The sequence below is a fragment of the Penicillium verrucosum genome, assembly GCF_028828655.1.
Source record: "Penicillium verrucosum strain IBT 35672 chromosome Unknown utg000001l_segment0_segment0, whole genome shotgun sequence".
NCBI classification, from domain to species: domain Eukaryota; kingdom Fungi; phylum Ascomycota; class Eurotiomycetes; order Eurotiales; family Aspergillaceae; genus Penicillium; species Penicillium verrucosum.
Window position 1 is genome coordinate 965,288 of NW_026643210.1, and position 27,030 is coordinate 992,317.

At 48.7% G+C, this 27,030-nt stretch overlaps 9 protein-coding genes across 9 annotated transcripts; 6 read left to right on the forward strand and 3 right to left on the reverse strand.

Annotated features, from left to right (window-relative positions):
• Positions 1-751: 751 nt before the first annotated feature.
• On the forward strand, positions 752-1,837 carry N7516_000362 (uncharacterized protein; the record flags this gene model as incomplete). The annotated part of the gene is made up of 2 exons (XM_057213084.1): positions 752-958; positions 989-1,837. The coding sequence occupies 2 exons, from the start codon at positions 752-754 to the stop codon at positions 1,835-1,837; spliced, it is 1,056 nt and encodes a 351-aa protein (XP_057074967.1).
• A 235-nt stretch (positions 1,838-2,072) lies between these two features.
• Positions 2,073-6,743, reverse strand: N7516_000363 (uncharacterized protein; the record flags this gene model as incomplete). The annotated part of the gene is given in 5 exon segments (XM_057213085.1): positions 2,073-2,629; positions 2,682-2,760; positions 2,816-4,858; positions 4,869-6,361; positions 6,425-6,743. The coding sequence occupies 5 exon segments, from the start codon at positions 6,741-6,743 to the stop codon at positions 2,073-2,075; spliced, it is 4,491 nt and encodes a 1,496-aa protein (XP_057074968.1).
• A 376-nt stretch (positions 6,744-7,119) lies between these two features.
• N7516_000364 (putative Kelch repeats protein) lies at positions 7,120-9,266 on the forward strand (the record flags this gene model as incomplete). Its single annotated transcript, XM_057213086.1, has 3 exons — positions 7,120-7,564; positions 7,624-7,769; positions 7,827-9,266. 3 exons carry the CDS (start codon positions 7,120-7,122, stop codon positions 9,264-9,266), a joined length of 2,031 nt encoding a protein of 676 aa, XP_057074969.1.
• Positions 9,267-9,369: 103 nt separating this feature from the next.
• Positions 9,370-10,851, reverse strand: N7516_000365 (pyridoxal phosphate-dependent decarboxylase family protein; the record flags this gene model as incomplete). Its single annotated transcript, XM_057213087.1, has 1 exon — positions 9,370-10,851. The coding sequence occupies one exon, from the start codon at positions 10,849-10,851 to the stop codon at positions 9,370-9,372; it is 1,482 nt and encodes a 493-aa protein (XP_057074970.1).
• A 994-nt stretch (positions 10,852-11,845) lies between these two features.
• Positions 11,846-15,163, forward strand: N7516_000366 (uncharacterized protein; the record flags this gene model as incomplete). Its single annotated transcript, XM_057213088.1, has 6 exons — positions 11,846-12,339; positions 13,302-13,387; positions 13,864-13,924; positions 13,978-14,334; positions 14,383-14,750; positions 14,829-15,163. 6 exons carry the CDS (start codon positions 11,846-11,848, stop codon positions 15,161-15,163), a joined length of 1,701 nt encoding a protein of 566 aa, XP_057074971.1.
• Positions 15,164-15,496: 333 nt separating this feature from the next.
• On the forward strand, positions 15,497-17,344 carry N7516_000367 (proline iminopeptidase; the record flags this gene model as incomplete). The annotated part of the gene is made up of 8 exons (XM_057213089.1): positions 15,497-15,539; positions 15,612-15,865; positions 15,920-16,164; positions 16,235-16,320; positions 16,376-16,540; positions 16,667-16,805; positions 16,870-16,966; positions 17,033-17,344. The coding sequence occupies 8 exons, from the start codon at positions 15,497-15,499 to the stop codon at positions 17,342-17,344; spliced, it is 1,341 nt and encodes a 446-aa protein (XP_057074972.1).
• A 217-nt stretch (positions 17,345-17,561) lies between these two features.
• N7516_000368 (guanine nucleotide exchange factor MON1) lies at positions 17,562-19,679 on the reverse strand (the record flags this gene model as incomplete). The annotated part of the gene is made up of 5 exons (XM_057213090.1): positions 17,562-17,570; positions 17,636-17,870; positions 17,938-18,119; positions 18,178-19,034; positions 19,088-19,679. The coding sequence occupies 5 exons, from the start codon at positions 19,677-19,679 to the stop codon at positions 17,562-17,564; spliced, it is 1,875 nt and encodes a 624-aa protein (XP_057074973.1).
• Positions 19,680-19,984: 305 nt separating this feature from the next.
• Positions 19,985-25,879, forward strand: N7516_000369 (dopey family protein; the record flags this gene model as incomplete). The annotated part of the gene is made up of 7 exons (XM_057213091.1): positions 19,985-20,075; positions 20,138-20,262; positions 20,321-20,470; positions 20,531-22,755; positions 22,807-23,033; positions 23,093-24,558; positions 24,611-25,879. The coding sequence occupies 7 exons, from the start codon at positions 19,985-19,987 to the stop codon at positions 25,877-25,879; spliced, it is 5,553 nt and encodes a 1,850-aa protein (XP_057074974.1).
• Positions 25,880-26,143: 264 nt separating this feature from the next.
• Positions 26,144-26,649, forward strand: N7516_000370 (uncharacterized protein; the record flags this gene model as incomplete). The annotated part of the gene is made up of 3 exons (XM_057213092.1): positions 26,144-26,277; positions 26,359-26,464; positions 26,566-26,649. 3 exons carry the CDS (start codon positions 26,144-26,146, stop codon positions 26,647-26,649), a joined length of 324 nt encoding a protein of 107 aa, XP_057074975.1.
• Positions 26,650-27,030: the final 381 nt, after the last annotated feature.

A 27,030-nucleotide genomic window follows, 5' to 3' on the forward strand; every position in this document is an offset into this window, starting at 1 on the left:
TCTGCGTTCTTCTTTTTTATGATCGTTTTATGTACACCAGAATTTCCCACGGAAGGTGCTGGTGCTGGCGATCGGAAGGGGAGACTGGTGCTTTGGAGAAGATTTGGAAAGGCTGTGAAGGAAAGGTGGTACTGAGGGAGTGCCGACGTAAGACGGGAGGAAGTGCAGTTTCAAGTGTGAGAGGGCTTTGCTGTCACAACCGGGGAAGCTTCACGGGGTCTGCCGAGATGCTCGAAAGGAATAAGGAAGCGGAAAGGGTGGATATGGGGTCCTTGGGTGAACGCGACGGGGAAAATAAAAAGAAGCAAGTAATATCAAGCGCCAGAAACCGTTGCCTGCTGTACCACACTGTAGCCTCCGATAACGTCTGAATCTGAGGTCAAGGGTGTGGGCTAAACTCGCAGTCGACGAGTTAATAGCTTTACTGACGAGAACTTTGTAAAATTTGGAAGAAAGGTGGGAATAAGAGAATTGATGAAGGCGATGAAATGAAATCCCGGTGAGTAAGGAGAAGGGGTGAGGTTGACGATGGGGGAGGGAAGTCGAGGGTGAAGCTTGGTCACATGACGTCGACGCGAAGGTTGCATGGGCGTGATGCATCTCGTCTCGTGTCCAATATTTTGATTGCCTCTAAGGCTTCAATCAAACATTCTACAGCAAGTCTAATTGGCAATCGAGTTCTAAATTTAAAGTATTTTCATTACTTCTAGAAGGCAATATTTGCATTTCGCGTCACTCCGCCAAAATAAGCATGGATATCACCGACCAAACCGTGCAGAAGATCCAGAAATTCGCAGAAAAACGCCAAGAAGCAGAGCAGGAGTCGGTAAAAGAGCCTCTTACTGGAACTGCATTGCATGTCTATACGCGGCGTTTAGATGCAACCTTACAGGGGCTTCAAGAGCAAGTCAAACGCCAACAGGATGAATTGAACAAGGCATGTGGGATTCTCATCATAGTAAAATACCATGACTGACACGAGTTATAGCTACGGGAGCTCAATTCCCTTGACCTAACAGAAACGGGCACCGATTCCTGGGCCCGCATTTCCCAAGCCCGACGGGCCAAGAAAGCATACGACTCGCTGCTCAAGTCCGAAGATGAGCTCCCAGCAACGGACTCGGTGTTGCCATCACTTCTAGCCATAGAAGAAACCGCACGGCTTGTCCAAGAAAATAAGGTCTCTGTCACATTGACCGCCGAACAACTGTCTGTGGACCGCGAGCGCCTGCGAGTCGAAGAGGCCAATCTACGCGACTCTCAGTCAATCGCAAGCGGACTCCGAGAGCGGATTCAGAGAATCCGAAATGCAAACACGAGAAAAGAAGAGCAGACTCCGTCACAGGTGGCGCGCGAGCAGCTCACTCTGCAGAAAAGGCAAACTAAAGAACTGGACCGCACGTCCGCAAGCCTCAAGGTCTCGTTGGATAAGTTCATCGATGAGACGCTTGCTCCAATGCTTGCTGCTGAGGATCTGGGTGGCCCCACTGTGGGCGATGCTTTCGAAGTGTCTGATGCTACGTTAAAGGCAGGTTATACAGCACACGGCAAGCCTAAGAAGCAGAAAGAGCCGGCAGAAACGGAGGGTGGATCACAGCAGCGGATTGATAAGTTTATGCAACGCAGCACGGACGAGGCTTCCACAAACAAGAGGGAGGCAGCTGCGAAGGAGATGCATGGTCTTATTGACACTATGTTGGAGGCTGACTCCTACATCCATTTGGAGCGCGACTCGGCGTCTTCGAGGTTCCTTGTGAGAGCCAAGGTCGCGCAGTTTCACCCTCGAGATGCACGGCGGCTTCGATTGATTGATTTCGGTCGCTCACTAGGGAATTGAATGTGGAGAGTTCCCAGTATAGAGTGACAAAAATGGTATTAATTGATTCATGAATGTATATCTTCCTATATCCTGGTCCTTTGTAAACATGTCAAATACTATCTAACACCACACCTATGGACTACCTCTGAATGACTCCCTACAAAACCGTGAGAAAACAACACCTAGAGATGCTTGCGTAAACGCCAAATCAATCATAAACACCCCGACGAAAGGGGGTGGAAAAACAATAACATCAAATGGGCATCATGCCAATCGTAGACTTTGGGGTTTTGGCCCTAGCGTTCTTGCGCGGCGCAGACTGGCTGGTCGGACGATCCCCGGACCTGGCCTTCGTTCGTGTGCCTTTGCCTTTCCAGCTCCCAGTGGAGCCATACTTGCGTCGCGGAGGTCGTTTACCACCGGAAGACTGGCGCTTGCGACCTTTCGAGCCAGACGGTGCAGTGCCGGATTCCCAGTCGTCACCAGAGTCATACCCCGGAGAACCCGCCGGAGGAAAGTAGCGGCTTGTGATATTTTCAGCCGCACCGCTGGGTGCGGTCGGGACAGGATTGTCTAGATTAAAGGTGGAAGCCTCATCCATGAACAAGTCGTCGTCACTATACTCATCGCTGCTGCTGAGATTGATGACATTATGGTGGTTGGGATCCGGAACAACGCCGCTGGTCTCTGCTTCCTGGGTCATTTCCAGGTAGCGCCGCTTTGCATTATCAACTAGTCCCAAGATCTGCCGGCCGTAGCGCTTCACCTTATCCTGGTCGATGTTCGGGATCGCAGAAAGCTCAGTAAGATCTAATTCGTTGTTAGCTCGCTGTTCAAATTTCATTGAAGAGAATATATTTACTTGTGGGAAAGGATATGCCCATGTCACGTAGCACCTGATCAGAGAACGGTTGGCACCGAAGGCCCTTCTTAACCACAAGCTGTAACAAATGTCAGTTTCTTGATGCTGTACCAATCAGTCCTGTGACTACTCACGTCTTGAAGCATGATTTTGGCGTGCTCTTGGAAGTCTTCCACAACTACCCGATGCATATGATCAAGCCGATCCAACTTCTGATCGCTGGTGATTGGAGGGCCCATCTCGTGTGTGTTTGTGCGGCGAGATTTGCCGCTCGTCCGAATCGGCTCAAAGCCATCACTATCCTCATCGACCGAGAGCCGTGGGACTGGAGCGCCGGTATATTGATAACGATCAAGGCGGCGGTCTTGGGCAGCTTGTACTGGAGAAGAGACCATTGTGGACTGAGGATCGCCGCCTGAATTGCCAGACTTTTTCTTCTGCGCGGCACCCGAGGGCTTGCTCTTTGCTTTGGCCTTACTACTCGGTGAGGCGCGAACCTGTAGCTTCATTTGTCGTTGGCCACTCTCATACTCCGCCGCACGACGACCGAGAATGAGATACTGAACAGCAAAATCGCTTTTGTTGATCACATTGTCTTCGGCCAATGCGTCTTCACCCAATAGCCGGTAGAACAGACGTTCGGCCGATCCACGGTCGAGGTCAGCTCCTTTTCCATACCCCGGCATCTTGCGATGCTCTGGAGCTTTAGGTCGTTTACAGTCTCCGCGAAGGATGTCACTGCAGTAGAGAACAGTCACCTTCTCCTCTGCATTCTGGAATTGTCGCACAATCTTGATGGCCCAGGATGCCTGTTCAGTAAAGTCATGGAGCTCAAACACCAAACCGGACTTGCAGTTATCACAAGTGTTGTTGCAGTCCTCTCGGCGGAAGTATTCCGCGAAATAGGCGAGGACTTGCACTCGTCTGCAATCGCTGCGGTTCTCACAAAATTGAACCACATTTCGCAACATCTGTTTTTGACGGCCTTTTTGCTGACCGTTGCCATCCCCTGCATCAATCATCCGCTTTAAGGTTGCTGTATCTCTGTAGCCGAAGTAAAGATAGCAGCCAGAACGCTTGCCGTCTCGACCAGCACGGCCTGTTTCTTGATAGTACCCCTCGAGACTCTTCGGGATACTGTGGTGCATGACGAATCGCACATCGGCTTTGTCAATTCCCATTCCGAATGCAATCGTGGCAACAATGATATGCACTCGGCCCATCTGCCAGTTCCTCTGGGCTTCTGATTTTGCATTTGCTGACATGCCCGCATGATAAGAGCGTGCCTTGAGGTGGTACTTTTTCTGCAAATCCTCTGCAACCTTGTCGCATGTCTTTCGCGAAAGGCAGTAAATAATCCCGCACTGATTCCGGTATGAGCTTGTAATGGTTTCTGCCATGCTGGCCAAAACTTCATCGTTCTTTCCCTTGGACCGTACCTCGTAAGTGAGATTAGGACGGTTGAAACTCTGCAAGAACACTTCACAATCGGTGATTTTGAGATTGTGCATCACATCAACCTTGACATTCTCAGTGGCAGTGGCTGTCAAGGCCATAACCGGTACACCCGGGAACCTGGCTCGAACCTCTCCTAACTCTTTGTAGTCAGGTCGGAAATCGTGTCCCCATTGACTAACGCAGTGTGCCTCGTCGATGACGAGGCGTGCTAGCCTGCTTCTCCCATGAAGCTTCTCAAGGGCTCGGATCAAGGCTTGGCTTTTACTGAGCATCTCAGGAGTTATGTACAGGACCTCCATCCCCTCGCCACCTGCATTTGAGAGCTGGCCCATGATCCAGGATTTTTCCCCTGGGTCGGTGTCGCCGTTAAGCATAAAGGCCTTAACGTTTATTTTGCGGAGGTGTGACACCTGATCCTCCATCAGACTCAGCAATGGAGATATCACGATCGTCACTCCCGTGGTGCGTCCGCCCGTTACAATGGAGGGTAATTGATAACATAGCGACTTTCCTCCTCCAGTAGGCATGAGAATAAAAGTATCTTTGCCAGCAAGTGTTGCATCAATAGCTTCAAGCTGATTGGGTCGAAATCCGCGGAGGTGGAATCGATCTTTCAACACTTTCCTTACTTCTTGAGACCATGGATGGTTTGACCAGAAGGCGCTATGACCGGGCGACTTCTTCGGGACGGGGGGCCTTGGGGATGTTGCCAGATGTCTCTGCAAAAACCTTGCGGTTTTGACTGGCTTGCTCGCGAACGGGTATTTGATGAGCACCATCGAAGCCCTCTGCTGCCTCTAATATGTCGTCGTCACTGACATTCCAATCGAACTCATCAAGATCCATCGAATCCAACGGCGGGGAGCCCATATTCCGAGAAAATGAGTTTTCATAGCTATTCGGCCGAGTTGTCTCCTTGGTTTTTCTAGGGCTTGTTGAAGGCAAACGTTGCTGGCCACGGGATTCTGTGTTAAATTCGGCGCGCGAAGAGGAGAAAAGAGGGGGGTCCCGTGTGATTGCGTGGGATTCGAAGGTGGACTGAGTATGTCTCATGGGAGGAGGGTCGGATGGACAATCGCGTGTCAACTCAAGGATGCTGGCTTTAGATAGAAGCTGACATATTTTTGTTTCGGTTTGTTCCAACTCTGCCTCAACTGCTCGACTCTGCGCAAGCTCTTCTGGCATCGATGTGGGATCTAGACCTTGTGAGATCACACGTATCAGATTTTGCTTCAGGTCTTGTTTGCGAGAAACATTGCCCTTATGCGTCTTTTGATGTTTTTGCAACAATTCGATTGCCTCAATCTGGGCGACAAGAGTCTTGTTCTCGACGATCAATTCTGGGACTGGCTGCCCCTCCATGGCCTGTTGATAAACAATTTCAGAATTCTTCTGTAGAATAGACCTCAATTTGGAAATAGCATGCCCAAAGGCATTGTCTCCAAGGGCCAAAAACTTCAGTAGATCGGGGTTCTTTTCCTGTGAGCCGGATGGCTTCGACCAAGGTGTCGACGGGATAGGGTCTTTGGAAACTGCCCTCTTCTTTGGCTGAGTCGATGGTTTCGCAGTTGGAATTGGTGCTTTTGGTGTAGATTCCAACCGCGAATGCTTAGTTTCGATCTTTTTCTCATCTGCAGCTGGGCTCATCTTGGGGAGTATTGGGTACAAACTCTCCTCGGCATCCACGATCATCTTATCGGCGGGATCTTCATTATCAGCCCAGTCGTCAAAGAGACTATCGTCATCATCTGAATCCGCGATCACTCGTTTCCGATGGCTCCGTGGGGCAACAGGCGAATTATGTTCAGGTCGTTCCGCGGCGCTTGGGGGATGTGTTTGAGTTGCTTGGGTTGTCTGGCGTGGGATTATAGGCTGTTCCGATACAATGCCTCTAGGGGCAGGAGATAAAACCGCTTTCGAAGAAGTTCGCACTTTCGTTGCATGTTTCGATGGGGACAGAAGGTCGGATGTATACTCGTCACTTTTGCGCTTCTTGCCGCGTTTCTCACGAGTTGCGCATGGGGTACTTTCTTCTGCCCATGGCCCGCGGGGCTCAGCAGCCGTGATAGTATCCGAGGATAGTCTAGACAGATCAAGCTCGCCTGTCAAATCAATCGATTCAATGTCATTAGGTCCAGGTGCATGGAAACTGTCTGATCGCAACGGAGACGACTTTTGCCGGGAAAGTTTGTATGATGATAACGGTGGGTCTCGGAAGGACTCTGGCCATTGTACAGGTTGTGTCAGTTTAATAACGCCCGCAATCGTCTTAATCGGCCACATACCTCGAACTATGCTTGACTGTTTCGGTGAAGCGCGTTTCTTCGTAGTTGACGGAGTACTGCTAGGGACTGTGTCGTGCCGGCTTAACATTCGAGGCTTGCTCGCCGATTGTGGTAGCAATCTAGCCATTGCTCCATCCGTCTCATTCTCCACGTCTTCAAGGATATCATCGAGAGCTGCGAATTCGTCGGCGGGGGAAATCGGTTGTGGTGATGCGTGATTGTTGCGTTCAGGCAGGCTAGTTTGCGCCAGAGGGGGGTGAAGAGGTTTCCCTTGGGTTATCAACCATTTGAGATGAGTCGCTAAGTTATTCTTCGTCATGGGGGCCTGTTGCTGTCATGGCCGTCGATCTTTATGTTTGGAGCAATGGGAGCAAGCAATCGCGAAACCGATACAGACGCGTCGGCACGTGAGCGGTCAAACAAATTCGATCTATAACCAGCAACTGCGTTCAACTTACAGTTACTCGGTCAAATTGAACTAAAATCATTAAATTTGTATAATAATTATCATCCTTATCCCAGGTTATTATATTTGTTAAATTTACATATAAATAAAACTAAGTGGTGCAAGCGATACTACTATAGACGTAGATCTGATCTGGAGGGGGCAATTCAGTGTGGGGAAAGGCATAATTTCTGCCCCACGAAAAAGAAGATCACGAAAACTCACCTTCTGTATCCAACGTTGAGCCAAAATGGGCAAAAAGAATAAGAAGTCCGCCGAGCACAAGGACCGTGTAGCGGCAAAGCAGACAAAGAAGTCTGCGCAGAAAGAAAAGAGATCCAAAGCCAAGGGCAAGGATGCAGACAGCGATGCTGAAGACGCAGACCTAGATGTCATTCTAGCTCAGTACGCCGAAGAACAGGCCAAATTCTTGAAGGTCACTGAAGTTCCTTCCGAGCCGCCAGTCCCACGTTCGTCATCAACCGTGCTAGCATCTCCGTCGAACCGAAATGAGCTGCTGCTTTTCGGTGGAGAGTACTTTGACGGGACGCATGCTACTTTCTTCAATAACCTTTTCGTCTATTTGATCGATCGCGGCGAATGGAGAGAGGTGACTAGTCCCAACAGTCCCCTTCCTCGAAGTGGCCATGCATGGTGCCGTGGAGGAAACTCCGGAGGCATCTATATGTTTGGAGGTAAGATTGTCTTGCTGGATATATTGAAAATTCTTTGTGCCGAGGCTAACTATCAGCAGGAGAGTTCTCGTCGCCAAAACAAGGCACGTTCTACCACTACAATGATTTTTGGCACTTAGACACGGCCACAAGAGAATGGACTCGACTCGAGGTTAAAGGCAAAGGTCCTCCCGCCAGAAGTGGTCACCGCATGACCTATTTCAAGGTATGTGTTTCCAATTTTAGTGTATGCCTTTTATGTTAAACGCTAACACCGAGACAGAACTACATCATCCTCTTCGGTGGATTCCAAGATACCTCCCAGCAGACTAAATACTTGCAGGACCTGTGGATCTATGATTGTAATCAGTATACCTGGACCAACCCCACGTTAACCCTTGCTTCCCAAAAGCCCGATCCTCGCTCATCATTCTCTCTGCTACCGCACGAGACCGGAGCTGTTCTCTACGGAGGCTACTCCCGAGTGAAAGCAGCTGCGGGTGGTGGTAAGCAAGGCAAGGGTGGTGGTCCCCAGAAGATGGCTCTCCGGCCCATGGTTCACCAGGATACTTGGTTCTTGAGAATCACACCCCCTGCAGCTGACGCCCCATCGTCAACGGTACCGGCAGTCCGATGGGAGCGACGAAAGAAGCCCGCCAATACGCCCAATCCGGCCCGTGTTGGCACTACCATGGCATACCACAAAGGCCGAGGAATTATGTTTGGTGGCGTTCACGACGTGGAGCTGACCGACGAGGGCATTGACAGCGAGTTCTTCGATACTCTCTTTGCTTGGACCACCGACAGAAACCGTTTCTTCCCGTTGAGTCTGCGACGTCCCCGCGCACCCGGCAAAAAGCAGCAGGCAAATCAAAATGCCAAGTCTAAAAATAGGGGCAGGGCGGACGAGGAAGAGCTTTTGGCAAATCTTAAAGCCCTTGAAGCTAAAGTTGGAATTCGAGACAATGAAGATGATGACGATATGGAAACAAGCACGCCCCAACCCGAGGAGGAGCCTATGGAGCCCACAAAGCCCTCAGTTGTTCGCTTTGAAATGCCTCATCGGCGATTCAATGCCCAGCTAGCAGTGCAAGATGATACCCTATTCATATTTGGCGGTACTTTTGAAAAGGGTGATCGGGAGTTCACTTTCGATGACATGTATTCCATTGATCTAGTCAAATTGGACGGCGTCAAGGAGATATTCTACAGGGAGCCTGAGAATTGGCACATCTTGAACGAAGCCGAAGACAGTGATGAAGACATGGATGACGAAGATGACGACGACGAAGTGGATGAAGACGATGAGGCCGAGGCCGAAGCGATGTCTCTTGATGCTCCTTCACCTGTTTCAACAGATGTCACGGTGCCATCTGTTACCAAGGACCTGGAACAACTCGAAGTTGAGGAGCCAGAGGAGCAAAATGTCAATGACAATCGACCCTTGCCTCGGCCGTTCGAGAGCTTGCGAGAGTTCTTCAGCCGCACTTCTGAAGAATGGCAGAATATCATGATGGAAATTGTTAAGGGGAAGGAACAGTCTGGTGAGAAGTCAATCAAGGAACTGCGCAAGGCAGCGTTCTCTATGGCCGAAGAAAAGTGGTGGGATAGCCGAGAGGAGATCATGGCTCTGGAAGATGAGCAAGAAGCCGCTGGTATCGGAGAGGTTGTTAGCATGTCTGACCGTACTGAGAATATGGGAGGGGCTGGTCGTCGCCGCTGATACCCTCTATAGAGATGCCAAAAGAAATATTTATGCATTGAATATCCAATTGTTGAGATCCTAAGCCTACCCTTCTTATGTTCACATATTAGTTATTATTTTTCTAGCTCTGGGCAACCTTCGCCAACACATCTGTCACCAGCGCAAAGTCTCGCTCTACATCAACTCGCCAATTCGAGATTGCAATGCGGCAAGCAGGGGACCCATCCCAGCTGGTACCCGAAACGAACATTCGCGAGCTCTCGTTGATCTTGCTTCCTAACTCGCCGTTCAAGCCCTCATCATTTGCACGAAACAAAACAGACATAAATGTCTGATCGAGTAGTTCAGATTTGGATGTTGCTACTGGCAAAGCTGTATACCCAGGATGCTCAAAGATCCATCCGTAGATTTTCCGGGCGAGCCTTGTCTGACGCTCTAGCATTTCTTGATATCCAGACTTCCCATATGCCAAGAGCGATGCATACACCGGCAACGCTCTGAATCGACGAGAGTTCTCAATTCCAATGTTCAAAGGCGAGGGGATGGAAGGCCCATCGGAGTTTCCAGCAGTTAAGTATGCTGCATTTGCATTTTGGAATACTTGCGATGCCACATTCGGGTGCCGAGTAAAGAAGAAACCACAATCATATGGAACGTTGAGGAGCTTATGGCCGTCACCGGTAATCGAGTCGACCAGTTCGATCCCTTCACTGCCCTGCTTGATTGTTGCAAACTCTGGGCTGTCATCAAGAACACGACCAAAGATACCAAATGCTCCATCAGCATGCATCCAGGCTCCGTATTTGTCGCACAGCTGGCGTATTTCTCTCAACTCCGCACTGCTTGTCGCAAAACGACCAGTATTGACCTCCCCGCAAGATATCGCAACGATGCTGACCTTGTCTGTTCTCGCAAGTTCTTTCTGAAGTTTACCAATATCGAAGCGGAGCGGATCATCGGCTCGGCAGATGTTGTGCACGTTAGAACGACCGATGCCTAGCACACCAGCTGCCTTCACGACGGACGAGTGTGGCAGCGTGGATAACACTTGCACCCCAGAAAGACCCAGTGCGTTCAATACCTCGAATAGGCCCTCTTCACCAACGCTCTGGAGATGACAGCCTTTTCTCTCCGCCGCCTTTTGTAAAATAAACTCGCGCCCACATGCTAGGCCGAGGATATTGCTTCCCGTGGCACCGGTTGTGAACGTTCCATTATGCCAGATAGAACGCTCTAGTTTGAAAAGATCCAAAAGGAGACCAAGTGCGTTGTACTCCACATCGGTGACAATCGAGTGGTTAGGGAGATGCACCTGGACATTCTGGTCATAAACAGACACAACATTGTCCGCGAAAAGCGCAGCCGGGGTAGTTCCGCCAGTGATGAAGCCATAGTAGTTGGCACTTAGGCTTCCTCCATTGAATGCCGGGACAATATCATCGACAATATGTCGCTGGACAGATGCGAGACTAGATCCTGTATCTGAAAGTGTCGCGGGGAGAGAAGCTCTAGCTCGCGCCAGATTCTCGGCGCTAGGGATAACTCCCGAGTTCCAAGGTCCCTGGGCAGCCTTCCATAGGTTTTCTTGGAATTGGTTCTGCATGGCTGAAATGTGTGTCTTGGGGGATATCAAATAGTCTCGAATCTGGCCGATTTATACCAATGGCGGGATTTCGGGATTTGGAAAATAAATGAGGCTCCCTATAGGGTTCGGCTGTACCTTCTAAAAACGGTCTTTGGTTACTTCTGTAGACAGGTCTAAACATATATCATTGGAAGACAACGTCCAGAAGGAACGTGGAAAGCCTAGAGGGCGGGCTAAGTGGGGCAAAGCTGGAGTCCGGAGTCCGAAGGTCCAAAAGTTCCAACAGCTTCCGATGATCTTACAACCTTGGAAAGCTGGTAAAAAAAAAAGATATGCAATGACAGAGATGGAGGAGCTATATAATCTGTAGAGATGCCCATAGTCATGAAAAGTGGTGAATTGTTTGGCTGCCTCAGGCGTCGACTGAGTGATTGTTTGGCCTAACTATAAAGATTCACCCACCCCTAAACTAGCGGCCAAGAGATCTACCAATTTTCTTTCTAATTCAATTTAGCGTATTGTATTGAACATGTATGGCTATTATTTTGAATTCTTTCTCCTTCAACTACCCTCTCTATAATTCAATTCAGATTCAATTCAGATTCAATTCACTTTAGAAGACCCTACACCAATATAGTGAATCCTATATTATACGTATTGTGATAAAAGGCTTCTTCCGTCTAAGAAGGGTGTAAGATCCGATTGTTATATACAATAATACTCTTAGACATACTACTAAAGACTCTTAATTCCTTTAAGGAGCTTAGGGTTATTATGATACAAATGAGTACTATAATCATGTTTTAAAAACAGGGCTCTTTGCACTCCTAACTCTCAATTTCTTACTATCTTACTCTCTTAGTAACTAATCCTTTATCTAGTCACTAGTGTCTATACCTCCTTAATAGGATTTAAATCAGGTAAAAAGGTAAAGCGCTAACCACAAACCAAAACCAATCTCCCCGAGCATCGTGCCTTATTCAAAAAGGAGTTTGATGGCGAAGAAAATAGAATGCTGCCACTAAGAGCCTATGCCCTTAACCTTCGTCCGTTACTATTAGAAGATACCCTAGCAACAGTTGTTGCAAATGTTTCGCTGACTGCAGTCGATTTCGATGACGGTATGCCAGAGTGCGAATTGGCTTGGATCGAAATGCTTTGGGATACCGGTACTGGTACGGCTGTAACAATCGTCACAGCTGATATCCTCTCGGACGAATTCAGGACACACTTATCAGATCCTATTCACGACCCCTATCGGAACGAGAATAAGGCTCGATTCCAAGTTAGCTTTATATTCGAATTCTCTAATACCTTAATCCAACACGATACTATGGCGTTGGTTGTGAACAAAGAATTTGTTCCAAACATGCGTTCCGGCATCATACTAGGCCAGAGGGCCTGTCTCAATCGAATTCAATATCGGGCAATTCCGCGTGCAGTTCTGGAGGCCAATGGAGAGACTATCGGAAAAGAGTTCTGGGGGATCTGGTCATCGAGAACCAGGTTGATATCGATGGGACCTTGATTCCATATGTCAACCCTGAAGAGCATCGATGAAACCTTGGCCTGTGCGCCTACCCTCCCTTTTTAATTCCCTCCGTTGATTCTACCACCCTCGCATACGAAAAGCTAGACACAATGATAATAGAATCGCAGTCAAATTGATGTGTCTCAGTGGTATCTCTAGGCCAAATATAACGTAGTTGTGATCTTCCCACTCTATATCTTTGTGGACTTCGACGCATAGTCAGCCCTAAGCAAGGAGAATCTGTCTCGGATAACGAAAATAAAACGCATGAGACTAATGATCATCATCATGGATTGAGGCCCTCGCTCCCTTCCAGACCATGTCGCAGTCAAAAAGACGGAGACTAATAACCTCAAAAGGACAGAAAAACCAGTTCATATTTTTCCAAATTCGGTCGCGAATGCCCTAGAAAAGCAAATTTATGCCAAGCCATGTCCAATCCAGCGTATCTAGGTTCAATGATCGACGCAGATCACTCTTTTTATGCATGTAAATATTCCACATTCTGTCATCGCGCGTCCCCTGCGTTCCACATAAAGCCCCTGGGGTGAAGATACGCGGGGCTTGGTCCTACATAGACAGTGGTCACGTTCAAAACTTTCTTGCAACAATGGCTGTCACTCCAGTCTTCACCTACTCTTGAACCACAACCCATCGTTGAGAGGCCGACATGTCTAGCCACATCAAGTTCGCAGAGCCGACCTCGAACAAAGCTAGCAAAGGCCGCGCTAGGGGGCTCAGTCAAGAAAAGGGGTCGGCACAAAGAGCACCATCCCCAGGAAATGAAATTGTTTACCCGACAGGATGGAGACTGGTGCTTACCACCACAGGGTATGTGCTCAGTCAAGTGCCATCAGGGGTTGGATGATGAAAGTTGACGATATATTAGACTCTTGATTGGATTTTTTCTCTCTAATTTGGATGTCACAATTGTAAGCTCGGCTCTCACGGGCATCACAGATGACCTACAAGGCTTCGAGAAGAGAAGCTGGATTATTACTGGATATCTGGCCACCTACACAGGTATGATCCGATATGATATACTATAATGATTCCTCCTCCCTTTGGATTGATTTTTTTTTCTCTCCCTCCAATCATATATCTATCCTGAAATAGAGCTTCCTTACGCACCAGTCTCTATCTCTCTCATTACTGATGTCGCATTGCTCCCAGGGTCTATGGCAATATGGACAAAAGTCAGCGATATAGTGGGCAGGAAGCAAACTACTATCACGGCTCTTGTTATCCTGCTTGCATTTTCTTTTGGGTGTGGGTTTGCTCAGACAGTTAACCAACTGTAGGTCTAACGTAGTTCTGCACTCATTTATGTCCAAGGACTAACTATTGAGGCAGGATAATATTCCGAGCACTCCAGGGAATTGGAGGCGCTGGTACATACGCCTTGACAATCTTATGCGTCTACGAGATAACTCCCAAAACGAAGCTTCCGATCTACAGCAGTCTCATGTCATTTTGTCTTGTTTTTGCATCCTTGATAGGCCCGATAATTGGCGGTGCTCTTGCACGGGACTCGGCCTGGCGGTGGACCTTTTTCGTCAAGTATGTGAATGCTCGGCATCTGTGTTGAGAAGTATGCTAATCAGAATCATTAGTGCACCGTTGTGTGTTATTGCGATCGTTGTTATCATCGTCGCGATGCCAAAACACTTTGGCCTTGATCAGCACACTCCTTCATTTCGAACACGAGCCTCATACCGCTCATTTGCTAATCTTGATATAATGGGATCGCTTTTGATGATGGCTGGCTCGTTTTTAATAGTCGCCGTCTTGAATGAAACCAATCTGGCGTTCTCATGGTCCTCGCGGGACGCAATTGCGCTCCTTGTGCTCACGGGGGTTTCCTGGATCGCTTTCTTTGCCTGGGAATGGTATATCTCGGGCATCCCGGGCAAAGACCCCATATTTCCTAAGCGTTGGCTTTTTGATCGTCCATGGCTGGGAATACTTATGTGAGTCCATTTAAAGTTATCCTGCGATTCCTTCTGACATACTTTTAGTTCTTCGTTTGTCATCGGCGCACCATACAACGTCGTCCTAGTATATGTTCCACAACAAGCCCAGCTTCTGTTAGATAAGTCACCTTTGGACGCCGGTATCTATTTGATAGGGTATTCTGCGATTGCCGCAGTTGCCGCGGCTATTATCAATATCGCCAGTGCTAGGGGACGCATCCCGTTTATTTATACTCTACTCGTGGGCTGTACCGTTCATACAGTCGGCATCGGGCTTCTCTCGACCATTGCCAATTCTAGGGGCTTCCACGCAACCGATATTGGATATCTAGTCATTGCTGGGACAGGAATGGGTCTGACAATGGGTGTCCTGGTGCTATCCACGCCATATATAGTCGAGGACAGGGACCTGGGTATGTGTTCCTCCGAGAAACTCCTTGATATCAAGGTGATTTTATATTGACTAACTGGTCCATCGCTTTTCGTTGCAGCCATTGCCACTGGTACCGTGGTCCAGATCCGTTTTCTTGGCGGTGCTATCGGTCTTGCCATTGCATCTAACATATTAAATGGCCGTCTATCGAAGCGTTTGCACGGTCTTATGACGTCGCACGAACTGCACTTATTCCTTGAGAATGTGAAATCGATAAAAAGCCTATCTCCCCATCTACAGGATGAGGCGAAGAGTGTTCTAGCTAGTAGTTTCAATACGCAGCTACTTGTTATGATCGGATTTGCGGCTGCTCAGCTACCGGCGACTCTACTACTGCTAAAGGCAGGCCGGCAGCTTGCGGCCAACAAACACTCGGGTACGAATTCAGGATAAAAACTGTTTGTTTTGTCTTTTTTTTTTCTTTTGGCGATGATTTGTCGTCGAAACAGAATGCAGAGCTTGTAACAAAATACCCTTTAGCTTGATGATTATGCCCTATGTCAATTTGTTACAATGCATTTGTTTAGGACATACTAAAATATGGTCCAAACCAAGCACATCTTTTAAGACAGAAGAATTAAACAAAAAGAAAAAACACCAAAATTTTCTTTCAGTCGGTTGGGTGATTGCAAGGGTGAACAGCTTAGACTAAAAACATGTGGTTCTCCGCAAAGCGGCTTGTCACCAACGCGACTTCTGTTTTTAGTCCACATCAACATCGCAATCATGGCCGCGAAACTGATTGATCGACGATTCCATAATGTTTCAGGTTTATAACCCCTTATTTCTCATCACTAATTAGCCCACTGGGGTTGAAACTGACGAATTTCACCTTATCTAGGCAAACTTCGGGTTTCCGAGCTGTTCTTCGATGTCCCTGTGGACTACAGCAAGCCTGCCGGAGAAAAGCTGAGGCTCTTTGCACGAAGTATCAGTCGCTGGAACAAACCTATTGAGCCTGCTAAAGAGGAGGGCAAGGAAGCCAAAGAGGGAAAGCTTCCTTGGCTGGTCTATCTGCAAGGTGGCCCTGGCTTTGGATGTGGTGCCCCGCAGTCTTACCCCTGGGTGGAATTCGTGCTCAGCAAGGGTTATCAGGTGTGTGGTTTTTACATGATATTGTTTATAGATTGATGCTCAACGATTCCCTAGGTGCTCTTTCTGGACCAACGAGGCACTGGCCTCAGTTCGACTCTCACAGCTGGAACCCTTGCCCGCCAGGGGGATGCAATCAAGCAGGCTGAGTATCTCAAGAATTTCCGTGCAGACAGCATTGTCCGTGATTGCGAGGCCATTCGAGATGTCTTGACACAGGACTATCCGACTGACCAGCGCCGGTGGAGTATCCTTGGGCAAAGTTTCGGTGGCTTCTGTGCCGTGACTTACCTGTCAAAGTTGTATGTTCTGAAATCAATCCATCTCCATATTCGGATCTTGACCACCCCGCTGACCTTACTGAACCTCTAGCCCGGAGGGTCTGAGAGAAGCTTTCCTTACTGGTGGCCTTCCCCCGCTTACGAACGGACCGGATCCTGTCTACACAAAGACCTATGGTATGCTCCCCTGTTTTCCTGGGCTGGTAAATTCGTTAAATTGACACAAAAACAGAGAAGGTCAAGGAGAGAAACGAGGCTTACTACCAGAAGTTCCCTGAGGATGTGGACCGTGTTAAGAACATCATGCAATACCTGACCCAAAACAAGGTTGCATTGGCATCCGGAGTGCTCACTCCGTCTCGCTTCCAGCAACTGGGAATTATGTTCGGCTTTCATGGTAAGACCCTCGACTTAGAAAATCAGTCTATCAAAGCTAACATAACCTAGGTGGTTTCGATAGTCTGCACGGTAAACTTTGCTTTGTCTTCTGAAGTTCGCAGTAAAAATACTAACCTAAGTCTAGATATTGTTGTCAGAGTCACCAACGACTTGGAGATGTTCGGATTCCTTACTCTGCCGACTCTTTCCGTGATTGACAGCAATGGCGGTATGGACAAAAACATCATCTATGCCGTTCTGCACGAATCAATCTACTGCCAAGGGTAAGAAGAAGTTTTCGGTGCCGTCCACTTTTGATGATATATCCGTGTCTAACAATGAATACAGAAAGCCGTCGCTCTGGGCTGCAGACAGGCTGCGCGCTAGCGACCCGCAATTCCAGATCAATGGCTCGCTGCCTGAGATCTACTTCACCGGCGAGATGGTAAATAACCCAACCCAGTCCAGAAACATTTCAATAAAATATCTCACACCAATTCTTACCTTCTAGGTCTACAAGGATATGTTCGAGTCCTACTCAGAACTTGCAAAGCTCAAGGAAGCCGCTGAAATTCTGGCTACGACAGACGAATGGCCGGCCCTGTATGACGAAGCTCAACTAGCAAAGAACAAGGTGCCGGTCTATGCTGCAACTTACATCGATGATATGTATGTTCACTTTGATCTGGCTACATCCACAGCTGCCAAGATCAAGAACTCCAAGCAGTTTATCACCAACACCATGTATCACGATGCACTGCGCAGCAAGTCAGGTGAGGTCATGCGTCAGCTCTTTAACCTGAGGGAGGACACTTTGGATTAATCCACATGCCGTCTTTCATTGCATGCATACCATGGGTTTGATAGCAACTTGATGAACTCAGAACACTATCAGTACTTTTTACGAGACATTTTGAGATGTAGAAATAGAACAAGATACGGTACAGTGAAACAAATGCAGATGCAGAGTTGGCGCGGACGCAATATTGGGTATAATAAATCACAAGATAGTCTTCCTTCATTGTCTGAGTGCGAAGATATCAGAAAACCTGTTCGATAATATCAGTGTTGGCGCTCTTGCTGGAATAACCAGGGAGAGTAACAAGGTACGTACCGCACCACCAATGATGAATAGCCTCTCTTCCTCACGCTGCACCCACTGAGCAATCTTGCTAGCACTTTGGGCAAGGGCACTCCGATTAGTGTTCGGCTCAGCGATGCAATATAATTCGAATACAGGGGTTACCCATCCGAACGAAGTAGCTGATCGTGAAACACAGTGATGAACTTTGACGTGGGTATTCTTGGCATGGATGCTCGCATGCAAGTTGTTGTATATCGACATCAATCTATAGGCACAGACGGAATCATTTAATATACTGAGCATTCAAAAACAGCAGAGGGGTTGTTGCTCACCTTCGTCGTCGAGTGACCGAGGAGAATTCGGGGGCATACGATGACATAGTGAATTGTACGTTGGCGCGCGATTTATAAAGGAAATGATGGAGTACAGTTCCAGGAACTATATCAGTAGTCGCGGGTCGGCCATTGTCAATTGCCGTTTTGATCTCCTTCAGACTGCCGTTTCTCTCCATTTGCTGTTGTATCATTAGTACTACGTACCGCATTCATTCATGTAGAAATGTTCAATCTCACCTCCACAAGAGCATCACGCATTCCTTGCATCTCAAAGAAAGCCTCCTTTTCAGGACTGATAAGAACAATGGCAACGGACTCGTCTTTGGTGATTTCTGCACTATTTTCGATGTCGTCACGAATGTCGAGAAAGCTCACATACATGTAGAGATAGCCGCTGCTGTTGAAGCCAGGCAAACAGACGGGAATCCAACTTTCTCCGCCACCGGCTTTAACCCCATCGGCTTCGAAAACCATGTTGAATAAGAGCTGTAGATCGCCTGGATGTAAGGAGTGCTTCTTCGGTCGGACAACACTAACGAGTCGTCCGCCGGCCACAAGCAAGCCATACAGAAGACTACTGGCTTTAGTTTTCAGAAGTGCATTGTTGATGGATTGTCGATGTTGCTTGCGGATTTTCAGACACTCCAAAGCCGATAGCAAAGTCGATGGAGACCCCCGAGTGAAACTGTCTGCCAGAGATGAGAGAAGGGACTCCGAACCCTGCAAGGGCCGCGATAGATCAGTAGAAGGCCGCACAGAGAAGAGATGTGTTAAAGAAGGCAATGTTAGTGTAGATAAGATCTGCATATACAATGCTTCCAGTTGAAGCCGGAGCTGATTGTCGCTCTCCATCATACGGCTGATTGCAACGAGGTGCAAAGATCCCCGTGTCAATACAACAAACCTTGTGTCACCAGCGGAGAAGGCTCGCAGATGATCATTTGCTTCTTCATAAAATGAGATAATGGTCTGGATGACGCCGACATAGCCAGATATCAGGCCGCTGTCGCCGTGCCTTGTCCAAATCGGTTTACCAGCGGCAGATAGGATCAAGTAGTGCTTGCGCTTTGCTTTCCATCGCTGGAGTAGGAGCTCTGATATATGCCTTAGTATTATGAAACGAAGGGATTTAATCAATAACACAAACCTTCATTATCACCTCCCTCGTTAAGCTCACCAACTGCTTCGAATTCACTTAGAATTCCATCGTCATCTATATCGTCGGCCGCAAATTCAGGGAAGTCAAGTAGACCCGTAGCACCTTGACTTTGACTACCGGGCGCTGTAGCAGCAAAGTCCATGAATAGCGCTTCAACATCCCCGGAATCACCATTTGGGATTGAGCTTCTAATGCTAGCGGAATCACCAGCTTCGCTACCGCGCGGGCTCGCCAACTGGCTGAGGCTCGCCCTGGCCTTTGGACCCTTGGCCAGGTTGCGAACAGACAGTGTAGAGCAAGGGCTCTTAGCAACTTCTGGATATTGTGTTTCGATATCGGTTCGTGAGATAGCCGTCGTTGCCTCTGCCTGTAGAGCTACCCGCGGGCCCGTCTCATCGTTCAATAGATTCAACGTATTTGGTCGTGGGGGTAAAGGTGGCCGCTCTCCCTCTGAGCTGACACTGCGCGCATCGTCATCTGGGATCGATGGCCTGGAAATATACGGTTGCTTGGAGGTCTCGACAGGCTGTTCGCCGTCGGTCTTTGAGTCTGGCTGTGTATTCATCCCCGCTGCGGGCATGCGCTTTGTGACGCGGTCGCTCGTCGCGGGTCTTCAGGTCATTAAATGCTCATTGTTGATTTCAAATATTTGGAGTCCTTGATCAGTTGTGTTTGTCGATTTGATAGTTGCTGGACGTTGACGTCGGCGAGCCGGAGCTACCCCAAGGCGGAACAAAACAATTGAACGTGGCCGCCGGTGTTGCGTGGCTTTTGGTCAACATTCAACCACGAACTCCCTTTCCCACAGGGTCATCTTTGATGTCCTAAATATGACGGAGGGTAGTTCAAAGCTTTCACATCAATTTTACGTTCGTCGTTGGCACCATGAGCCTTGATCCCAGTGCATTTCCGAGGTCGAACTCCCCCGCAAGCTCCGAGAGCTCCTTGACGCGCTCCCGTCTACAAGGCAAGGAAGGTATGCGCCCACCCCAAGAATTACATGAGAGGATTGTGTCTGATCATATCTGGTGGTTGTAGGGTCCCTCAAAAAAGACAAGAACTATCGCCGATATGCGTCTAGTGTTGAACGGGCGCTTTCGCTCTTTGACAACGCTCTCCAAGAATGGGCCGACTATATCTCGTTCCTCGGTCGTCTGTTAAAGGTGAGCTCGCTCGACTTAGTAGCGATATTCTGCAGCATCACTGATAATCAGCTATTAGGCGCTCCAATCCCACCCACCCGATCAGCCCGTCGTCCCTCATAAAGTGCTAGTGTCGAAGCGACTCGCCCAGTGCTTGAACCCATCGTTGCCATCAGGCGTGCACCAAAAGACCCTTGAAGTCTACACATACATATTTGGATTGATAAAGGTATGGGTAGCCACCTGAAAGGCTGACAGTGTGATTACTGATGCATCTGTTTACAACCAGCTCGAGGGATTATCGCACGACCTGCCTTTGTATCTTCCCGGCCTCGCGCCAACATTGACTTTCGCCTCTCTTACTGTCCGCCCATTGTTCCTGTCTTTGGTGGAGGGATATATCGTTGATCTGGAACCATGGGCCATCCGTCCCGCATTGAAAGCAATCATTCTAGCCCTACTTCCCGGCCTTGAAGAGGAGACAAGTGATGACTTCGAGCCAACACTACGCACGTTTAATAAACTGCGAGATGCTGCTGGACAACTTGAAACACAAAGGACGTCTGAGGCCGGGGCATCTGGGCAATATTTCTGGCAATGCCTCTTTCTCGCATCTATCACGAACCCTAGTCGACGGCTTGGTGTCCTCGCATATTTGAACCGGTACCTCCCGAAGCTAGGTATCGCAGATCGTCGACCGAGCACGGCTGGTGGGGACGATCTGCAGAACATCCCACCTGAGATACTGGCCGCAGCAGACTCTGTGATTCTACCGGAGCCCGGCCTCTTGATTCGATGTGTTGCATCAGGCTTATCTGACGACCAGCTCCTTGTCCAACGTAACTTCCTCGATCTCCTTGTCACTCACCTTCCCCTCAGCTCTCCGATTTTGCAAAACAAAATTGCAGCTCGTGATCTTCGAACGTTGGTGGTTGCAGCAGTGGGGGTGGTCACTCGGCGAGACATGAGCTTGAACCGCCGGCTCTGGGCTTGGTTCTTAGGACCAGATTCCCCAAACGATAGCTCTTCGATCGACGATCGAAAACTCTCACAAGACACCACTCGGTCTGTCTCCGTTGATGGAAAGGAGCTCACACAATCACAATACTTCAGCCGGGTAGGCTTACAGCCATTGGTTACTGGTCTACTGGATATGATCAAACAGGCGCCGAGTGCCCCGTCTGAAAGAACCAAACCCTTTCGCATAGCTCTGTCGCTAATGGATCGTTGGGAAATTGGTGGATACATTGTCCCTGCAGTTTTCTTGCCCACCGTACGCAGTGTTCAGGCATTTGAATCCACAGCCCCCGAGAACCACTTCGAGGAGGTTTTCCGCAGTGCGGGCGCCTTTTTTGATGGTGTTGAAAGTGGTGTGATATTCTCCGAGCTTCTGGGGTTGGTTGATTACCGATCCTCTGATGTAGACGGTGATAGCGACCAAGTGTTGCATGACTTGGGTCTTGCACAATTCATTATTGAGAATTTCAATGTGCGCGAGGAGGACATGGTTCAGATCCATGTGCCTCTGCTGACATTGTCAGTGCTTGTGAAGATGAGAGAGATTTCATCCAAGGAGAGCACTGCCAATAAACAGGCTGTGACCGCCGCATTAAACAAAGTTCTCAAATCGTTGGCTGCTTTACTTACAGAACGGGCGTTCTCGAGAAAGATAAGCTCCGAGAAGACCGCTGGCAACGACACAAAGGGCCGTGGTACCAATATTTTGAAAACTGTCCACAGTTTCTATGAACAAAGCAAAAATAGCCTGGAGCTTCCACCTCTTCCCTATGCTCCTAAGAACCTTGGCGAAATGATCATTCGAGAGGCTCACGACCTAGCTATCGCCGCGCTAGGAAGCTACGACGGCAATCTTTCTGTTCACGAACCACTCGATATTCTTGTGACTTTGCTCAAGAAGCTTCCGAAGTCCCGCGTTCTACGGGACCGAAAACTGTATGAAGCGCTTTCTCAGCGACTAAGTTCAGGAAAGGACAAGCCAACAACCGCCTCGTTCTGTGTTATATCGACAATTTCTTCGACAGTGACGAGTTTGTTTTTCATTCAGACTCCTGGTTTCTACGTCAGCTATGAGGATGCTTGCGATTTGATTACTCCCCTTGTCAACCGGCTTTGGTGGTACTTATCACCCCTTAGTCCAAAGTTTCACGTGGAAGCCGTCCGCTGCTTATGGCTCCTGCATTCAATTTCCTGGGTTGACCACCTTGTTGAGGCGTCCTTGGCAGCTTTGATGGTCAATGTGTCAACTGCAGCATCCCGCCACCTTTCGTCGGAGCAACAAGCTGAGCGATTCTATGTTTTGTGGAACCACAGTCATCACAATACACACGAACAGCCGCCAAAGCAAGTGCTTGATGTTGGAGGAACCTTGTTCTCTTATCAATGCTCCATGCTTGAACGCCCGCTTTTCATTGTCCTTGATCTTCTCTCCCAAGAGTCAAGTGATAGTTCGCAGAGCGTTCAACTATGGCTGCAAGACTTGCCATCTGTCCACAAGTAAGTCAGTCCCTCGTCCCCGCGCATTATTCACATCTAATAGTTTATCAGGGTTTTCCATGTGGTCCTCTCGAATCTTGATGAGCTTTCTGAACCTGATGAAATCAGCGAGAAAAAGACAGACAACCACTCAATTTCTCCGGATGACTATAAAGAATGCGACTATCTGTTACAGACAGCCTCAAATATCATCTCCGCGCTTTCGCACAATGGATGGATCGCACTTCTTACTCATGTGCTAGGAAATGAGAAGCGCCTTGAAACGTCCAAATCTGAAGGTGGGTAATTTGTCTTCTCACGAAACAAACAACTGTTGCTAATCGGGACCCTTGGATAGAAAAAGCAGACTTCAAAAGCCTTCATTCCGCCATATTTGAGGCATCTCTTCGAATTGTCAGCACACTATCCCCAGCTCCTGTGGAAATTAATCTAGATGGAGAACGACTACACAAGGACGCACTTCAGCTCATGCGGCAACTTCTTCTTGGGCCCAGAGCGGAGGAATTAGTGGAGTCCGGCATTGATGATTTCTTGGTGGAGCGCCTTCTTGTGTCTTCCGAGGGGGGCAGTATTGCGGTCCAGGGTGCACTAATCGACACACTCCTTGCTGCATTGAAGGTGCGATTTGCGCAAGCATATCTACCACCACCGCCACCTCGGCCAAAACATTTACGAGCTAGCTCTCGAGATCGGCTGACTAGTCCTTCCATCTTGTCTTTCACTAGTGACAAAGGAGACAGGAGACAATCACTACCGCAGCTACCGCATCCGCCACAGCGGCTTCTGGATTGTCTTTTAAAGGGAATTAGCTCACCTAAGTCCCGAGAAATTGTGGACAAATGGATAGTGCTGCTCTGTGAGGTTCTCCCTCTTTACTCAGGTTCCATATTCCAGATTCTATTGATGCTTGTGGAATGTTTCTGCAGAGAAATTCGGGCATCATATGGTAGACTTCAGCTCTCTTTCCAACAAACAGAGGATTGGCCGCAGGACCGCTCCGAGCATGTCACAATTGCTCTCCTGACTGGTCTCGAGACTTGTATCGCAAATGCCCATGAACGTCTCATTGTGGAAGAGTCCAACGTTCCAACAGTCAAGAGCCCTGATCAAGCGCAGGGCTTTTTCGGAAACATGGTGTCTGGGGTATTTAACTCGGAAGGTGGGCAAGGTCGCCCAAATACCGCCAACGACCGCTTGACTGTCCTTCTCTGTTTCCAAGATGCTGTTCGCTTATGCTTCTCCATCTGGGCGTGGGGCGCAGGAGATCACAGTGACTCTCCTCCCGATTGTGAATCTCTGGCCTCGTTCCAATACACCTCGTTGCGAATGAGAAACCGCTCACGCCGAATCTTAGAGCACTTTTTCACCGCAGAGGCACTTGAATGTCTTGAGACCTTGGTGGAAATGTGGACCAAGGCTGATACGGAGACAGCATCACTTATCTTCAATCTCCTCCACACACTCGATGGGTCAAGCCCAAAAATCACCATCCCTGCCATTTTCAATGCAATCTACACTCGCACTAATCCTAGTGCATTGGATCCTAGCCGGAAGTCCTCGTTAACGTCCAATCTCTCTGAGTCCGAGCTTGCTAGCTTTTTGGTTACTTATGCCCGCTCATTGGACGATGATGTTCTTGACGAGATTTGGACGGACTGCACGACTTTCTTACGCGATGTTCTTAGCAATCCATTCCCACACCGGCAGATTCTTCCACGTCTGATTGAATTCGCGGCTATTTTGGGGGTGAAATTGGAGAATACAACCTTCGGCGAAGACCGCCGTATGCGAAAAGAACTTGGGGTATGTGTATTCACTGCTGGTTCTATCACAGTTGCTAACAATTATAACGCAGGATGTCCTCCTACGACTCCTTACCGCAGTATTTACCAGCAAGCCCCTCGGCCTGAATCACGACACTGGGCCTATGGCAAGATCTTCGGTGGATCATGATCGTACCTCGGTCTCTCATACTGGACCCGATGACATGCTGAGCATTCTGGCGGTCTCGATGCCGTCGTTTATCACGACTCTAGGTGATTCAGACCGAATCAACACCGCCATTACTAGTGTCTCAACTAATGTGGTTGGGCCTCTCATTCGGTCACGTCTCTTCCCTAACAATCTCAACCGTAATGTCATGGTACTTCTACAGCAAATGGCAAAAGTACCAGCTGCGGCGAAAATGTGGAAGAAGGACATAGCGGACGCATTCCATGATACCCGATTCTTTGGATTGCAGTTGGACTTGGTGAAGAACAGCTGGATGGACCTGTTGCGACAGTGGGTTCTCGCTGACAAGGAACGACTATCCGAACTTCTTGTCCGCCTTCCACCACCAAGCTCAGCGGGTATCATGTTCGGCGTAGGAGCATCTGCAGCCCGATTAGAGGCCGATCGCAAAGCGCAGCTCAACCTCCGGCGAATCGCGCTACTCTTGCTTTCCGCCAGCGATGACTACTTCGTTGGTGAGTTACCGGCATTGCTCCAGAAACTGGAAGATCTTCTTGCGGCAACCAGCGCCTCGTCGCCATCTTCTGCTACTCGGGCGGAAGTGTTCATGGTTCTTCGGGCAGTCGCGCTCAAGACCTCTGCTTCCGCCATGGCGCCATTCTGGCCCCTGATCAACGTGGAGCTGCAAGAAGCCATTTCTGCAGTACCTCAGGGCTCTCAGCCGGAGGTCTACAATTCTTACTCGCTGCTTCAAGCGTGTAAGCTTCTCGACATACTGCTTATCCTCGCCCCAGACGACTTCCAGCTCCTTGAGTGGCTTTTCGTAACCGACACCATTGACGCAGTCTATCCACCGGACCGTTGGGAGCCCATTGCTCTGGCAGATGAAGTTTCTCAGTCCTTTGGTCCACGCGGTGCAAGCTCCCCCACTGTCCCCACCGAGATTATTGAACCCCCGGCTCGCGGTGGTCTTAAGCAGCCATGGCTCATCTCAGACTGGATCCGAGAGACAGCCAAGGACGATATTGTCGAGAGGGTTCTGCGACCATTCTTCACTCGGTTGAGTATCTATGTGTTTGAGAGTACGTACGGCATGGGCAGCGTAGATTTGACAGTGTGCCGAGACGATCTTTTGGCGGATCTCTTTAACGAGAGTACAATGGCCAATTAAGGGAAGCAATAAATCATGTACCTCAGCTTTCCTATTAGATATTATATCCAAGCGAATTCCAAATATATATATTTGTTTCTGGGTGTAGTCTCTCTCTCCCCTTAAGGGGGTGTTTGTATACAAAAAGGCCTCTCAGGTCTCCAAGTTCCGAAGCCGCCCGGACCTCCGTATTTCATCAACGTCACTTTCCAACTCCCCTTGCCACCATCTTTCCGCCAAACAATCCATAAATCTCCCCTCTACTTTTGAAATAATATTGTCAATATGCCACTTGGCACAAAGATCTTTCTCCCTTTGGGCGGACGCCTCGGCATCCGTTCGTTCTCATCCTCCCGCGCCCGCTGGGAGTCCGCCGTGCCGCTCCCGTCAAGCAAGCCTGTTGGAGCTTTCCGAGGGGGGTATGAGAAATTCCCCTGTTTCTATTGACATTCAATGTCAGATGGCCACAGATTCCAGGCACTTTTGCTAACATCCGATAGTGTTTTCGGGTTCCTGACTGGATCTGTCGCCGCCGGCGCGTCGGTGTACTATTACATCTTAGCTGAGTACCGAGTCGCCAATGAGATGTTGTCTGATGACATTTCGGTATGTCTATAGCTTCCCAACTGCTGAGTACTCGGAGAAGACCCTCTGCATTGTCTCTTTTGGAGTTTGATCTTAACAGAACTGATTTGTTTGCTTTCTAGGCACTTCAAAAGGCTACTATCAAGCTCCAGTCATACATTACAGAACTAGAGGGCAGAGTTGACCAACTGCACAAAAAGAAATAAGTACTCCATCAGTATGTTTTCATATGTGCATTTATTATGGCTTCGAGGTGTTGGGTGTGTTTTGTTTTCTGTGCATGAAGTCTGTCAACCCTGGACATGACGCCCATTATCACTCTCTTTGATGGCCAGGGCATATATAGTTCTTTATTTCTTTTGTTTTGCATGAAATCCGTTCTACCTTTTTTTTTCAACAATATCAGCATTTCCTTTCCCAATAATTACTCCAACTAAATCTGTAGCTCTGTACATTGTCCTCTTATCCTCTTACAAACTCCCAAAGCTCTGATGCAAACAAGACAAACATTTCATCTCCAACAAACTCCCCGGAAACCCATCCACTTCCGCATCATCACCAAACCACCCAACACACCAAATCCTCCC